Source organism: Mustela erminea, chromosome 7, assembly GCF_009829155.1.
Source record: "Mustela erminea isolate mMusErm1 chromosome 7, mMusErm1.Pri, whole genome shotgun sequence".
Taxonomy (NCBI): domain Eukaryota; kingdom Metazoa; phylum Chordata; class Mammalia; order Carnivora; family Mustelidae; genus Mustela; species Mustela erminea.
Window position 1 is genome coordinate 106,000,576 of NC_045620.1, and position 18,109 is coordinate 106,018,684.

General features: G+C 43.3%; 1 protein-coding gene across 2 annotated transcripts in view; it reads right to left on the bottom strand.

Moving 5' to 3' along the window:
* The window catches only part of ACOXL (acyl-CoA oxidase like), a 358,121-nt gene that overhangs the window by 245,095 nt on the left and 94,917 nt on the right, over positions 1–18,109 (bottom strand). For both annotated transcript variants that reach the window (XM_032352781.1, XM_032352780.1), the window contains one exon: positions 2,959–2,993. In XM_032352781.1, coding sequence (XP_032208672.1) covers positions 2,959–2,993 — 35 coding nt within the window. The remainder of the gene's footprint in view (positions 1–2,958; positions 2,994–18,109) is intronic.

The window sequence follows — 18,109 nt, forward strand, 5'->3', positions numbered from 1 at the left end:
AAAACCCAAAAATACAATTACCATATGATGCAGCAATTCCACTTCTGGGTATATACCCAAAAGAACTGAAAGCAAGGTTTCAAAGAGATTTTTCTTTTTCTCTTTATTTTCAGATTATTTACTTATTTATTTATTTGAGCAAAAGAGAGAGAGCGAGAGCCCAGAAGGAGAGTGAGAAGGAGAAGCAGACACCCACTGAGCAGTGAGACCAACATGGAACTCAATCCCAGGATCCTGGGATCATGACCTGAGCCAAAGGCAGATGCTTAACCAGCCTAGCCACCCAGGCACCCCTCAAAGAGATTTTTACATGTTCATGTTTATAGCAGCATTGTTAATAATAAATAGCCAAAGGCAGGAGCAACCCAAAAGTCTATTGATAGATGAAAGGATAAGCAAAAAGTGATAGATATATTTATATATCTATATAGATATATATACACACACATGCAATGGGGGTATTATTCAGCCTTAAAAAGGAAGGAAATCTGACAACCACTACAACATGGATGAATCCAGAGGACATTATGCTAAGTGAAAGAAGCCAGCCACAAAAAGACAAATACTATATGATTCCACTTATCTGAGGATCCTATAGTAGTCAAATTCAGAGACAGAAAGTAGAATGGGGGTTACCAAGGGCTGGAGGCGGGGGCGGGGCAGGGATGGGGAATTAGTGTTCAGTGAGTACTGAGTTTCATTTTGGGAAGATGAAAATGTTCTAGAAATAGATGTGGTGATAGTTGGACAAGAGTGTGAATATACTTAGTATCACTGAACTGAATACCTTTTAAACATTTTTTAAGGGTTAAAATAATAAATTTTATGTTAGGTATATTTTACTAAAAAAAAGCAATCAACAGAAATATTGAAGTTTCAATTAATCTAAACAAACTAGCAGGATTTTTTTAAAGAAGAGACACAACCAGGGGCAGCTGGGTGGCTCAGTCGGTTGGGCATCTTCATTCGGCTTGGGTCATGATCCCAGGGTCCTGGGATCAAGTCCCGCATTGGGCTCCCTGCTAAGCAGGGAGCCTGCTCCTCCCTCTGCCTGCAGCTCCCCCTGCATGTGCTCTCTCTCCCCATCAAATAAATAAATAAATCTAAAAAGGAAGGAGGGGGAGGAGGAGGAGGAGTGGGAGGAGAAAGAGGAGGGGAAGGAGGAGAGGACAATGAGGAGGAGGAGGAGGAGGAGGACGAGGAGGAGGAGGACAAGCAGATACAACCAGAAACACACATCCTTCATCTTCCTTCTCTCTGAGGACAGAGATGGGTGACAGGGCCAGGCAGCAGGAGGGACAGAAGGGTCTCCACCAACCCGGTGAGGTGTCAGTAACCTCACATTGTGATGCCAGGTGCCTGCCCTGGCTGAGGGAGGGGTGAGCAGGAATCTTCTCCACAACATAGGCCTGAATCCCATATAAGCACAGAGGCAAAGGCACCGCCCAGCCTTCCTCAGGTCTACCCTGCTCTGCTATCTTACCTGATTCCCTGACTCGAAAAGACTAATGGTTGGCAAATGTCCCTTAGCCTCACCAAGTAGTAAAAAGAAAACTCTCTTCTCAAGCTCCATATAGACTCTGAGTTTCTGCACCAGTTAGAGCTCTCCATGGAGCCACAGAGTAACCCTCACCATTGTGTGAATAGGCCATGATTGTTCTCTGAACCAGAGCAAGACCTTAGCTTTCTTAGGGAAGAGGCATCTTCAGTTCTCATGAAGAAACAGCCAGCTGCTTTTCTTGAGAAGGGGGACTCAGGTATGAGGAAAGTTCCACCCAAAAGGAAAAGAATGGAAAGGGCAAAATCTGCCCTCCCCTCCCCATACCCCCACCCAATATGCAGTGCACATGAGGGTCCAGGAGCCACTGTCCACATCAGGCTTCCCAAGGGCAGAGTCACTGAAGAGCCAGTCAGTCCAGGAGCCTGGGCCGGGCTGACAAGGGAGCAGGTGCGTCTGCAGGACACTCTGCCTGGCCGTGCCTAGCACCTGGCACACCTGCAATCTTGAAACATCAAAGAAGTCTGGGCTTCTCCGGAGCAGCATTCTCCCAAGAGTAGCCAGGAGTGTCCAGCATGAGCACTTTTCTTCCCAGACACTCATTCCCAGTTCTGAGTGCTTCTCACCCGTCCTGCCTTCTTCCTGCTCTACCCCACACAGGGCACCGATAGCTCTTCGAGGTCTCTCTGCCCACTTCGTGGCTCAAGTCACAGCTGAATGTAAATGAGTACATGCAACCTGTTGCAAGTATTTTTGGAAGGCAACCTCCTTTGAGGTAACTACGGGTTGTTTGTGGAGAGCTGGCCGGATGTTTCAAGCTGACCGGCGGGTGGCACTTTGGGGAGGCTGTGAACAGGTTGTGTAAGGACAGGAGGGACATAACTTGTAGCCCGTCCATGGAGACAGGATCTTTAACTAATTCAACATTTTAATACATTTTGATGAATATTAGTACAAGAAACCAACATTTTTCATAAACATGGTGCACTTGAGAAAACGCAGGAGTCAGGAAGCAAGACAAAATATAGAGCTTTTAGCCATTCTCAGATGGACATAAGACAAGAAGGGGGCCTCCATGGAGGGGCCAAGGGCTTCACTAACAAGCCTTCCTCCAACTTTCTGTTTGCCTGGTCTCCGCCTCTCACGCACAACACCTCTGATTCTGTTCTTATCCCTACATGGAATCCATTACCCAGGAATCACTTGTGTTCCTGCCTTACAGGAGTACATTTTTCGTTTAAAAGAAATGCACTACCTACCACCACTTTTATGTAAAAACCTTCTTCCTCCAAATAGCCAGTGATGCTCACAAATCAAGCAACTAGAACAATTCTAATTCTGTGAACTGATATCATGGGTCCAATAGTCACCAAATTAAGCTCAAAAAACCACAGACTTGAGCAAACTAAGAGCTATAAACCAGTAAAGTTGTGCCTTAAGAGAAAAAAAATTAACTTTACCTGTGGCTGTAGCGAATGGCTATCGTCAACCCAAGCTGTAATTAAAAAGAGGGGGAAAATCGATATTAAATAATATTAAGAATATGCTGAATTTACAAGAAAATTCACTTATTATGGTCCATTATTTTTTAAACATTTCCTAAAATCTCCTACTGCTTATGCTTCATGAATAACACTTTTTAATGACAGATCTTTAGTTTCATCATAGTTCTTAAAGGATAATCATATTTTGAAAGGGTCTTAGAGACACCTAAAATATCTCTTTGCATCTCTCAAATTAGATGGGTGTCTCTCATCTGGCAGATCTTCCATAACAGAGCTTTTCTTTCTTTTTTTTTCTTTTTGCTTTTTAACCCCTTTTTTCTTTTTTCTTTACATTTTTTAAACTTAATTTTAAAATTTTTTATTGAGATGTAATTGACAAATAAATTATATATATTTAATGTATACAATGTGATGCCTTTATTTACATATGCAGGGTGAAATTATTACCATATGTTATGACATTAATTAACACATCCATCACTTTACAAAGTCACCTTTTTTTTTCTTTTTTTGGTGAGACCACTTAAGATGTACTCTCTCTGCAAATTTCAAGTATACAATACAGTATTGTTAACTATAGCCACCATGCTAGGCATTAAATCTCCAGAGTGTATTCATCTTACAACTCAAAGTTTATACCCTCTGACCAACACCTCCCCATTTCCCTCACCCCCAGGCCCTGGCAACCACCATTCTACTCCCTGTTTGTATGAACAAAACAAGGCTCTTTCAGCTCTGAGACAAAGCCGTGAAAAGATGGGATTCAGTGTGTGGCTGATTCTGAGGTTTGCCATACCCGGGTCGGGGAGGAGTTCTTTCCCTCACCCCCTGCCCCAGGAGTGCTGAACGGAGCCCAGGCCATGGGGTGGGGGGAGACTGACCCCCTGGGCCAGAGTCTTGTCAGGCAGATCTGCACAGCCTTCACACTGATTCCATGAGCTCAAGGCCAACATATTGCGCTTCTGAGGACAGCAAAGAGATTGAGCCTTCAGTGCATGTGCGACATCAAGAAAAAGCGTATACCATCACTGGACACAGTGACAAGTAGAGACCATGGTGACACCTTGATTTCCTTTTTACTCTGTGGGGGTGGCATGGAAACCTCTCAAGCATAAGCTGAGATCAAATCATACGACACGGACCTCAGCTAGTTCGTGCAAGGTCATAGCCGATTCTGGAAGAGCCAGGCCACAAGAGTTCAACTGCTAACCATATGGGCATCAGTTATTTAGATTCTCAGAGCTTCAGTGTTTACAACTATATAATGGGAAAAGATTTTCTCATGTAAGGATTAAGCAATTTTTCTGTTTTTATGTTTATACCTGTGTGTGTACACACATGTGTGCATACTGCCTATAGAAAGGAAAAATTCCATGAATAATAACTACCACTACTACAACTATATTTGGGCAATACCTCATTTATGAAAATGTTTTCATTTTCCAAAAATTTTTAAAAAGATTTTATTTACTTCTTTTAAGAGAGAGAGAGAGAGACAGAGCACTGGGTGTAGTACATAAACAATGAATGTTGGAACACTAAAACAAAATTTAATTTAATTTAAAAAAAGAGACAGACAGAGACAGAGAGTGAGCATAAGTCAGGGGGAGTGGGGGAGAAGAAAAGAGGGAGAGGGGGAGAGAAAATCCCAGCAGACACCCTGCTGAGCACAGAGTCCAACGCAGGGCTCAATCCCACAACCCCAAGATCATGACCTGAGCTGAATTCAAGAGTTGGATGCTTAACATACTGAGCCACCCAGGCAGCCCTTCATTTTCCAAAATTTAATTTTTAAGTTAGTTCTTGGAACTAAGAAAGTATTTTGTCATGTAAAAATGATGATCAGCTTCAACCATGCCTATATAACTCTCATCAACCCACTTGTGGCTGATCTAAGGCCATGATAGTTTAAGGAACTCACAGCAGTTAAAAATCCAAGCATCATCTGGTTCAACGTCTACCTAAGTCTGAACCCTCACGTCACTAGCAGTTCCCCTGATGTTGGTCCCAATGGCAGCGGGGGTGGGGGTGGGGTTGGTCACTTCCATGGGGTTGTCCTGGACCCTGGATGACAGAAGGGTCCCTGGGCAGTGGAAGGGTGGAAGGGGTGACGAAGAAGCAAGGAGAGGGAGTTAAGAGAAGTAAAATCATTGGGATGAATATATTATGTGTCAACTATATTTTAATTAATTTTTTTAAAAAATAAAGAAATTCCGGGGTGCCTGGGTGGCTCAGTGGGTGAAGCCTCTGCCTTCGGCTCAGGTCATGATCCCCGGGTCCTGGGACTGAGCCCCGCATCAGGCTCTCTGCTCAGCAGGGAGCCTGCTTCCCCCCTTCTCCCTGCCTGCCCCTCTGCCTACTTGTGATCTCTGTCTGTCAAATAAATAAATAAAATCTTAAAAAAGAAAGAAAGAAAGTCTAACACCTCAGTCCAGCTTGACACACTGCAGAATCCCCCAGTTATTACTTGAACAGCTCAGTTCCAGAATAATTCGGCTGGGCGTTACCACCGTGCACACCCCAAATGCAGAACTGACAGGACTCAGTGGGGACAGGCTTGAATTTTACCAAAAGATTCTCTAGACGTGAAGGCATGAAATCTATGACAACAAGGTGATTTCATACCACCCTTACCTGAGTGTACTCAATTATCTGTCAGCTGAACCAGGGGTACATTTTTTTTGAAATTTAAACAAACGGAAAAGGAAGATGCCTCAGGGACAATCAAGAATTTAAAGAACAAGGAGGAAATTACTTAGGGAAGGAAATAAAAACAGAAACTGTAGCCAAAAGGTCAGGATGAGCAATTTACGATTGCACATGCCATGTAACTTTACATTTCCTGGAGTTAAAAAGTTCTGGCTTCCACTGAGGCTAATTATAAGATAATTTTACCAACCGAATATTTTGATAAGCTTTAGAGTACTGCTAAATTGGTGGCTTTTCCGCAGTTGAAAGGTACGCCTTTGCTGGAGTAGGGAGAGAAAATGGGCGTGGGAGGGCCAAAAATAAGAAAAAAGCAGAGGAAGTCTTTCAGTGGTAGCTGTGCCGGTTAAAAGAGGCTGGGTGATGAATCCTTCACAGAGATGAATTTCAATGAAGCCCTTGCATTTGTCTTTTCCTGGCTTCTGAATCAAGTATGTTTTATTGTCATTTTTAAAAGGACATCTCTGTGAAGGAAGAAAGCGCAAACCAGGGAATCACAAAGACCCGCCGCTGCATTCCAGGGGCCTCTGCATGAACAGGCCGGGTAATGACATGCTAGGGAACTAGATGATTCGAACCCAGGCAAAGGGCCCGGACCTATGTGAGACCTGACTCACACAGAGGATGGGAACAGGGAACCGCACTTGTCATGCTGGAAACTGGACTTAAACTCTACACAGAACGCCTCAGATCCAGTTTGGCAGCCCTGACAAGACCCCTGAACGGTGGAGAAGAGCCCTCATGGGCCTTGCCCTGAAATCCCAGATTGGAACATGCGTAGGGAGACTATGTCTCTTCTGCCTCCTCCTGCATATTATCTGACCCCAGAGAAGGCAGGGGTGGTAGAAAATCTCTGAGGTTTCTGTACCATAGCAGATATAAGACAAAGGCCACTGTGTAATCTGCTGAGAGATGGGCCAGAGATAACCTTCTACCCTGGCATTAGAAACCTAGCTAGTCAGGCCCCTCTGAGCACTTGCAGCGCTATGAAGCACCAGCAACCCGGAAATGCTTTGAACCAGTCTCGCTCCTGCCTGTGTCGGCACAGACATGCATGCAACCATGCGCCTGTGCACAATTTATAACCACTTTACACGTGTGGGCACACAGATGCACACACGTTGTGTGCCCTGAGACCCAAATCACCCATGTGTGCACACATACATTTGCATGCATGCATACCCACACCCACATACATGCACATGTACACCACTTGCGTGTGCATGCGTCCCAACAAGCATGAGTTCATATGTGCTCAGTCCATGCGCATGCTCACACAGTACTCAGATGCAGACATACACAGGCACCAGCACATATGTGCACACACACTCATACAGATGTGCACACAGGCACTGACCCACGTGCACAAGAGAAGCTTCAGCATTCAGAGAGGCCCCCAGAGCCCCCCAAGACAAAGGGAGGCCTCAGACAATTGACCCTTTTGTTGCTGGTCTCAGCAAGAACCCAGAGGAGAGGGAGGAGGGAGGCTGAAGGGTTGGCCCCCTGACCCCAGCCCAGCCAGGGCTGAGGCCCCGGGGACATGGAGGTCAGCTGGAGTTTTGTGTGGCTGCCCTCCCTGGAGAACAACCCCCCAGGACATACTGTAAGTCTTGCCAGAATGCACTCCACAAACTCCCATTCAGAGTCATTTTTTTTTTTTTTTAGATTTACACAATTTGTTAATAACAAAATTAAATCACATTTTAATGGCAAGGAAAGAATAATTGAACATTTTTCAAAATCTCCACCAGCTACAAAAACCTTTTTTCCTGCTGCTTCGGCCTAAAAATGCTCCTTTTTTGGAACAGCTGACTGAGGCAGCTGTTTTGTATCAAGTCTGAGAGTTTTCTATATGACCCAGGGAGCTCAGACAACAGGCAGACCTTGCTGCATTAAAGAGTAATCCGAGAATAATTTGCCATAAAACCCCCCAAAGTGCACCAGCTGTAGCTGGATACGCCCTATAAAGCACCACGAAGACTGCACGGACCTTGTAAAATAATCATAATAATTTTAGAAAACACATTTTTCAAACACCTTTAAAAAAAAGTTTTTAAGGAAAGAAATGGGTGACACTGTCTTAGGACACGTCCCTTCCATGGGCTCTCTTCCCTGTCCACAGGCTGTCACTAAGCATCTCTTTCTACTGCCCACTTAACCAGGGGTGCCTGCGTTGTTGGGAACCCCCTCCTTACAGGTCCACTGTGCTGCGTGTTTATGACGTGCTGTCACACTCACAGGGCAGCTGGGGGCTGGTGAGAGGAAGAGCCCATTAAATGCTAGCCCCAAAGTGGCCCCGCTGGTGAGTGGTGATATTCCAAGTCTGGGTCCAGAACCCTCTAGACTAGGGTGATGTGCTGGCAGGGGCTATGACCAAGATCCATGCCCTTTCACAGGGTCAGCTACCAAATACCCCCAACCCGATGCTAGCACTCCTTATTCCTCAAGAAAATATGAAAACCAAGGGCTTTATTACAAAAACTCCCACGTTTTAAACGGATTTGAGTATTTTTCAAATAATGCAAGCCAAACAAAACATATCAGTGGGATTTGGCCGGGGGGGGCCATCAGTCTGCAGCCTCACTTTTCACCCTTCCATACTGCCAAGCCTCTTCTTGCATTCTTGGATCTACAAATCTGAATTAATTAGCTCGTGACAAATCTCGAAAGAGCTTTCATGTTATTCATGAGTCTTCTTTCCTTTTCCTATAATTATGTGAAGCTTTTTCTTTAGTTTACTTCAAGTTTCATGGGTCCAAAGGGTCCATTGCAAAATAAACTCAAAAAGAAAAGCTTGTTGCTTAGATCCCTCCTGCAGTTTTCAACTATTCCTTCCCCTTTTATGGGAAATACAGAAAAGGAGCATGAAGGGGAGAAGCAGCATGAGTGTGGACAGAATCTCACCCAAACGGAGCCACAGTGTGCTGACCCCAGGAAGCCAGCACAGGGAGAAAGTAATCCACCCAATGGTTCCTTAACCCCTTCCCTGGTTATCTTTCCGCATTGTTCTCTCCCAGTAATAACCAGGAACCCCTTTCTCCCCACACAAGCACCCTCCAGGACTGCTCTTTCCACAGGCATCATCCTAGATCTTTCTGGCCTCCCATGCCCGTGGGACACAGGCCACAACTCACTAGTCCTTAACCTTGTCATCTGTCTAGTGCTTTTTTAGGCACTTGCTACCTTCTCTGAAAAATTACCTGCACTGAGCAGATGCTAATGGTCAGTGACAATGAGCTTTTGGTTAAGTTCCCTGAATTTTCCTCGAGGTAAAATGGCATTGTTTTAGACAGATTTACTTAGACCTCAGAGATGAGGACCAGCAGGGATTCTCATCTCCCAAAAACTTGTGAGAAATGCAGATTCTTTAGCCCTAATTCTACTGAATCAGAAACTCTGGGGTGGGGTGCCTGGGTGGCTCAGTGGGTTAAAGCCTCTGCCTTCGACTCAGGTCATGATCCCAGGGTCCTGGGATTGAGCCCCGCATCAGGCTCTCTGCTCAGCAGGGAGCCTGCTTCCTCCTCTCTCTCTGCCTGCCTCTCTGCCTACTTGTGATCTCTGTCTGTCAAATAAATAAATAAAATCTTTAAAAAAAAAAAAAAAAGAAAGAAAGAAAGAGAGAAACTCTGGGGTGGTTTAGCCATTCCTCCAGGGGTAGGGGTTAGAAGCACTGAATGAGATGATGTATGGAAAGAACATAGCAATATGCTTGGCATAGATGACTCTTACTACCTGCTACGATGGTGATGATGTTCCAGCACGTAGTGAATCTATTTTCACTTTACATTCTCTGCATGTCCTTTCAGTGTCCTACACTCAACTTCAGGGATTGCCATCACTGCGAGTTCAGGCAGGCTCATAGGCTGGGTTGAGGTTGTATTTTGGGAAATGAGGCCTCCTGGTACTCCTGGGTGATCACCCACTCATCACGGAGAGGTGTGTGCACCCTGCTGAGACCCACTATTTGCTGTTGACCTGCATAGACACTGCCAGCTTCCTGGTGGCCAAGAATGAGCCTCTCAAAAGAGGGAGAGAATGACAAGAAAGGCAGGAGGAAGAAATGCAGCAACATATTTTTCATTACCAAGTTTATTTTGTGAGGTTATCCTTCATGGGTGCCTTAAAATTAAAAAAAAAAAAAAACTCAAAAAATCAAGAAGAAGACACACTAACGTTTAGGAAAAGCAAGGGATATGAATAATGCGTAGGATCTTCTCAGATTTGTCAGAAACCTAGCAATTCAGATCTGAAACTTTCAAAACCTGTTGTAAAAGATAAGTTGCTAAATCAATGGAAATTAACACCGAATGAACATTGAAATGTAGGCCGTGGTTGTTTAACCAACCTAAGAAAACAGGTTGTTTTTAAGATTCTAAGCCCCAAATGACTAAAAAGGTAAGAGCAATGATGTTGCTGTTCCTCACTGCTGTCCCCAAGAACCCGAGCCAGACACTAGCTTTTTGGACTAAACCTCTTGCTTAAAAAACAAGTAGACAGGTTTTCACAAAAACTTGTGTCCGCCCCCAGTTCACCCAAAATGAAAACATTTGTCAACCTTGATTTGCTGCCCCACAGTTAGAGCACTGTGGAGCCGTTCTGCTCGGCATTTTCCAGGGACTGAGCCCCATGAGCTGTGGGGCTCTGGCAGGGGGAGGAGTCCGCTGCTCTCTGCCTCAGTGCTGTGCTCTGCAGAGGTGACTGTAACTGTAGTCACAAGGGAGAAGGCTCTCAGGGCCTGGCAATGGTCAGGGCTTCAGGAGGCTGGCTGTTGTCTTTGTCGTTGTCATCAAGTGGCCATGGTCTATGTCACAGGACCGTGAGTGTGCAGCAGGGCCTCGCTCCTCTTTGTGTGCCTCGTACCCAGAGCTGGACAAATAGGGCTGCCAAACAACCAGCTTCATGAACTATTGAATTCACCCCCAGGTAGTTCCTCTGATGCTTACAGTTTGTTCACAAATGCATTTTTTAGGTTTTAGGTTTCAAACAAAATAATTGTGGATTTTGGTTTCTTTGCTTCTCTTGATAGGAACAGTTGGGTATTTGATAATATCATAAGCCACACCCTCTTGTCCTAGAAAGCCTAACTTCAGTGTAAAAGAAATCAGCATGACAGTGAACTTGGATTCTGGGTGCAGCCTACATCATCGAATACGTAACCCAGAAACCTTTGGAACTTTCAGTGGCAAATACTACTTAAGTGAAAACTTGATTACTAAGTCAAAGAGTCAGCCAGGAAAGGAGGAGGAGGCTGAAGAGAAGAAAAGGAAATGTACAAAAGGGAAAAAAATAGGTGACACCCTGAAATGCAGACAATAACAAAAATATTTGAGGACACTTCTTTTTTTCTTTTTTTTCAAGATTTTATTTATTTATTTGACAGACAGAGATCACAAGTAGGCAGAGAGGCAGGCAGAGAGAGGAAGGGAAGCAGGCTCCCTGCTGAGCAGAGAGCCCGATATGGGGCTCAATCCCAGGACGCTGGGATCATGACCGGAGCCGAAGGCAGAGGCTTAACCCACTGAGCCACCCAGGCGTCCCTGGGGACACTCTAAGGTAGATTTGGGGTTGTTAAATACAAGAAAATGAAAGGCTGTCCACAGCCTGTCACAACAGCTTAGAGACCCCTCCACAACTTACGGACCCACTCTCACCTCTCACCTCTCACTTTCCTCCTTCTAGTTTTTACCTACTTTCTCCTCTAATCTTGGCAAAAAAAAAAAAAAAAAATTACACAAAACACATAAACAGACAAACAGAAATCCCTCTGCCCGGGGTTACAGGATATAGGCTAAAATAAGGCATTCCATGAAATATGTCAGTAGCTATTAAAAACAGTATGGTAGATCCATTATTGAAGAAACAATATAGCTTTTAAATTAAACTTTTTAGTATAATTGTAGAGTTCCATGCAGGTATTAGAAATTATATAAAGAAATAGTATAGAGAGGTCCCATGTATCCCCAGTTTTCTCTAATGGTAACCCCTCACACAACTACACTACAATATCACAATACGTATATTGTCATCAGTACAGTCCAGTTACAGAACATTTCTGTCCCCATGATGATCTCTTATCTTGCCCTTATAAATGCACCCACTTCACTCCCTCTGTCCCTCATTGTTTAGCCCCTGGCAATTGTCAATCTGTTCTCCATTCCTGTAATTTGTCATTTCAAGAATGGAATCATACAGTATGTAACTCTTTGGGATTAGATATTTTCATTCAGCATAATTCTGTGAAGATTCATCCAGGTTGATACATGCACCAATAGCTCATTGCTTTTGATTGTTGAGTGTTATTCCATGGTCTGGATATACCACAGTTTATGAATCTATTGAAGGACATATGAGTTATTTGCATTTGGGGGCTATCATAAATAAAGCTGCTATGGACATTTGCATGAATGTAAGTTTTCATATCTGTAAGATAAATGCCATATAGTTTCCATATATATTTTGTTAGATTTATTTCCAAGCATTTCTTTTTTTAAAAGCAATTATAGGGGCGCCTGGGTGGCTCAGTGGATTAAGCCATTGCCTTCAGCTCAGGTCATGATCCCAGGGTCCTGGGATTGAGCCCCGCATCGGGCTCTCTGCTCTGTGGGGAGCCTGCTTCCTCCTCTCTCTCTGCCTGCCTCTCGCCGACTTGTGATCTCTGTCTGTCAAATAAATAAATAAAATAAATCTTTAAAAAAAAAATAAAAGCAATTATAAACAGTATTTTTTTCAATGTTCACGTATTTATTGTTAATATATAGAAATGCGATAGATTTTTTTGGTATGTTTATCTTGCATCCTGCAACACTGTTAAATTCATTTATTAGTTCCAGGCATTCACTGTGTGTGTGTGTGTGTGTGTGTGTGTGTGTGTGTGTTTAATAGGCTCCCTGGTCTTTCTATGTAGTTCCAGGCATTGTGTGTGTGTGTGTGTGTGTGTTTAATAGACTCCCTGGTCTTTCTATGCAGACCATCATGTCATCTGCAAATAGAGTCAGTTTTACTTCTTCCATTCTTATCTATACACCTTTTTCTCCCTTTGTAGTGAAAGCAGACATCCTTGCCTTGTTCCCAAGTTTATGGGGAAAGCATTTAGTTTTGGACATTAAGTATAATGGTAGTGACAGTTTCTTTTTTAGATGATTTTCATCAAGTTGAAGAAGTTCCTTTCTAGTCTTATTTTTCTGAGAGTTTTTATCATGAATGGGTGTTGAATTTTGCCAAATACTCCTTTAAAAATACTTCTCTTCCTTTAACTACACCATACCTTCTCCTCTGTCTTGTTTTTACAAAAAAAAAAAAAAAAAGAAGAAAAGAAAAAAAGAAAAAATACACAAAATAAAGTGGAAAAAAAATAAGTCTTCTGTGCAAGTACACAGAATATAGGTTAAGATGAGGCTTTCCATAAAACATGAGTACAGCTGTTAAAAAGAATATAGTAGATGCACTGCAAAAAGGAATACAACAATTTTTAAGCAGAAAGACAAGACAAAAACAAATCTGCTAAAGACACAATGTAGATATGTGTAATAAGTGTTGAGGTGATATTTGATATTAGGTGATTATTTATATAATTATAGGGAAAGAAGTCTGGAAGACTACCAAATTATTGGTGGGAAAGGATGGGGTAGAAAAGGACCTTCACTCTTTTATACCCTTGTTTCGTGTGTAATTTGAATGTTTTAACATAAGCTGGTAGTGAATGGTGAGTTTCAAAAAATATCTAATAATGAGAAAACATGGGGAAAAAAATCACATTGCAAAATACTATGAACCACGTACATTTCTGCATACCCAAATGCAATTTTAATCTTAAGATGCTGTCTTTGTCAGCCTAAAACATGAATGCCTTGGCAGAGAGATATATTCACACTGGATAAAAAGGACAAAAATTCAAAACAAAGACTCAGAAAAGAAGGTAAAAGAGGGGTGCCTGGTGGCTCATTCTGTTAAGCATCCAATTCTTGATTTCGGCTCAGGTCATGATCTCAGGGTTGTGAGATTGAGCCCTGCATCTGGCCCAGGCTGGACATGGAGTCTGCTTGAGATTCTCTCTCTGTCCCTTGCCTACTCTCCCCATCTCTAAAAGAAAGAGCAAGAGGGCGCCTGGGTGGCTCAGTGGGTTAAGCCGCTGCCTTCAGTTCAGGTCATGATCTCAGGGTCCTAAGATCGAGCCCCGCATCAGGCTCTCTGCTCAGCAGGGAGCCTGCCTCCTCCTCTCTCTCTCTGTCTGCCTCTCTGCCTACTTGTGATCTCTCTCTGTCAAATAAATAAATAAAATCTTAAAAAAAAATTAAAAAAAAAAAAAAAGAAAGAGCAAGAGTGAGAGAGAGAGAAAGGAAGGAAGGAAGTAGGTAAAAGAACAAGGCTATGATGTCTTAGAAACAAGCCTGTCACTCCCACCCCAAACAAATTCTCACAAGGGTTCCATGTCATGATTTCAATTTTTAGGTCAGTATAATCTAAAGATGGTAACTTCAGACTTTGATGTCAGAACAGTGAATTTGTCTAAAATGATGGATGTGAGAGAAGCAATGGCTAATGTTCTTGCACACACACACACCAAGCAGAATGGGATAAAGACATCTTTCTTCTTCTTCCCCTGCCTCAGACCAGGTGCACAGAAGGATACAACGAGACAGAGAGAGCCCTGCTGAAGTGTGATCATTTGGTCATAGAGAAGAAACGGAGCAGAAGACACAAGAGCAAAAACACCTTCGTAGTTTATAGACAGTGCTATGACCCATCATTGCCTCACCAGGAGACAGAAGAAACATTCTCAGTATTTCCAGGACAATTCTCCAGGGTGTCTTCTCTTCCTCTGAAAAGAAGGAAAAAACTTCCCAAGGAGTAACCAGGTCCAAGTGACACGGCTAGGGGGAGACCAGCACATCCCATAGCTATCAGTGAAGAGTGAGACCAGTGCTAACTGCCACTTTGACCCAACAAAGACCCCAAAACACAAATCCACCACTTGAAGTGGGTGCCACTGTAATGCACTAGCAATCCAAATTGGGATGGAGCTGGAGTGTGAAGAGCTTAGTAAGTAAAAAACTCTGATGGACATTAAAGGGAAAGTCACTAAATAATGTAACAAACACCAAACATATAGAAACCCCCCAAATAGAAATTTTAACAGTGAGACAGTACAAGTTGGTGATTACCCATGGTAAGGTCTCCCCCAAAGACCCTATTTGTATTCCAAGCACAGCTCCAGCATTTCTGAACCATATGACCTTGGGCAAATGACTCAATTTCTCTGTGCCTCAGTTTCCTTGCTCTATCCCAGCCTTGTTGACAAGACTGTATCAGATAATGTACTCAAAGCACTCTACAGTGTTAGCACAAAATGAGCATTCAGTATCTGCTAGTCGTTATGGATAGTTACAGGAATTAGATCCAGAAAAAAACAGTCTGGTAATAACAAAGGCCAGAATGGAAGGAGCACATTCACACTCGTTGGCAGAGCCCATTTGGAAAACAACTCTGCAAAATGTATCAAGGAGTCATGACCCTTAATACCTTCAGATTGTCCCTAAAGAAATACTGTAACAGAGAAAATCCAAGGATGAACACTAACGTTCCATATACAAAGGTAAAAAAAAAAAATTAAAATAATGTAAATATTATCAACAACTACAAGAATGGTTAAGTCAATACAACAATTTAACTCAATATTTTGCTGCCTCTAAAACTTACAATTAAGAAAAACATTTAGCAACAAGGAATACAAGCTCAGGATGTAATAGAAAAAAGAACATAAGCACTAAGCATTTCAACACTGAGGTTATAACCACATAAAAAAGTAAAACATGTGACTCCCTCTCATCCTCAGTTCACCCACTCAACCACTCCTTCGCCCCAGTCAATATCTCCAGATTAAAACAAAAAACAAAAAACAGGGGCACCTGGGTGGCTCAGTGGGTTAATGCCTCTGCCTTCGGCTCAGGTCATGATCCCAGGATCCTGGGATCGAGCCCCGCATCGGGCTCTCTGCTCAGCCAGGAGCCTGCTTCCTCCTCTCTCTGCCTGCCTCTCTGCTTACTTGTGATCTCTCTCTGTCAAATAAATAAATAAAATCTTTAAAAAAAAAAATCCTCTCCAGATAAGTTGCTCTAAGCCCTGCCCCTTCCCATTAGCCCCATTGCCACCTCCTTGAGAATGTCACTTCGCCTCAAGGAAGTACAGCAAGAGGTTTTTAAAGGATTGCCTTTCTTTGGATGAAAAATCAGAGCTGATCACACCATTGAATCTTGTGGAAGACCCGGGTGGGATTCCCAGGGGCCATGTACTAAAGCCAAGACCCTAAGCTTACCTCACCTGCCTCTTTGCCCCTTTTTCAATCATTCCATCTCTTTCAATTCCTATCCAGGATATCAAATCACCCCAGACTCCCAAACACAATGTACTGTTTCAATTTTTTTCGTATCCCATCCCATCTCCCTCAAAGCTCTTCTCTCTTCATTCACCTTGGAGAACTCCCATTCATCCTGAACGCTCCTTCAGTTATCATGACGCCTGTATGGCTTCTATGCCCCACTCTGGCTTTTATCAGGTCCTCATCTGGCTCCTTCTGCATGCCATATGCAAATACTACTGTCTGTACTCAGCTCTCCCCACCATCCTGCAAGATCCTGGAGAGTGGGTATTTATCTTCCATCCCATGCCTCGTCCGGTATCAGATGCACAGCCGGAGATCAATAAGCATGTGCTGGAAGTATGGGTTTTATATTTGTTTTGTTTCCTTTCTTTAATGTATTTATGCAGTTGTCTGTGTTTCTAACTCACATCAAGTCTGTATGCTCCCCCCCAACTTGGACAGTCAACAGAACAGCCAAGCCCGTTGGCCTCCTTGTTCTGCTACAGCCACACAGCAGCCAAGAATATTCTGCATCCTCACCATGGTGAGGGAGACATGTCTGTATAAGGCACCCAACTGGATTACTTTTCCAAGAACCTAAGAAAAGATTACAGGATGAACTGTACACCAAAGATCCTAATTGCTATCTTAAAAAAGTCAAGAGGGAAAGGAACAAAACAACATCTCCAAAACTCAGAAGACTGTTTGGATGTCTTGAAACTTTAATCTGACATGTTTGTAACACCACCATGACCACTGCATTGTTTTGGTTCAATGGCCTCCAATGACAAAGTTGTATTCTGTTTCTCTATGTGTGGAACTGCCCATTTAATGCATGTGAAATACAGGGTTTCAAACCCATCATCAATGTTTATAAAAAGCCTATTGTGTACAAGACACTGAAGGAGGGCATAAAGAGATACATGGCATTGCCCCTGAGCTCAGAAAACACAACATAAGCCAAGAAAATAGCTACTCTACCCACTGCATGAAGTGACAGACTCCAGGAATTCACACAATGGTGATCTTGCTGTGCGAGAGCTTGATCAAGAAACCTTCACAAAGGAGCTGGGATGAGCTGGGTCTCAAGGGTTTGGCAGGATTCAGATGGCTATGGAGAACAGGGGAGGGCATCATGTGGGGACATGAGTATCAACAATAGCTTAGCAGTATGGAATTTGACATTTGGGCAATACTACTACACCTCTCGATGGCATTCACTGAGCACTTTCCACAAGTCAAGTATGGGGCCAAGTGCTGCAGAAACTTCACTTAATCTAACCTATCAATAACTCTGAGAAGAAAGCATAACTGCTCCCATCTTTGGATGGGGAGAGGAAGATCCCAGGAGTATGCTACTTGGCCTAAAGTCACACAGTTCCACGGTGATTGAATGCTTGGGGATATCTGGGACTGGAGTATGGTGGGTCTTGAGCTCAGTGCTAGACTGTGAGAATGTGATCCTGGAGACAATCAAGAGATGCTGAACGAGGTAGGGACAGACTCTGTGATGATTCTGAAAGATTCATCCTGACCTTTGCATAAGAGGAATTGGAAGAGAAAGAGGCAGAGTGAAAGCTTTGCTTTAATGTGCTATATTTTTATCCAAAGATGCCTTTTATCCTTTGCTGATGAAAGACCAATTCAGAAGTGGCAAATTAAATAAAGCACCCAGTTTTGTGGGGATGGGCTAGGGCTGGCACAGTCTTTTTCCATCAGACTTCTCTAACTCTTCTCAGCTGAGTGCTGCGGAGCGATCTCTAAGACTTCTGGAATACTTGGCACTCCTTGTTATCTCTCCGTCTCCTCCACTTGGATATGCCCAGAAATATAACCCAAGCTTCAGTCAACCATAGGAGGAAACAGAAATCATGCTGCTACCAAGGAAATGAAGTTTTTCAAGATTCCAAGAAAAAGCTTAGCTGAGGGCCCAAGATATTTCTCCCCCAGGACCTCAGAGCAATGTAGAGGGGCACAAGGGCATTTGAAACTTTGGAAATAATACAAATGTCCACCAGGAGAGGTCTGGTTACAGTGGACTGT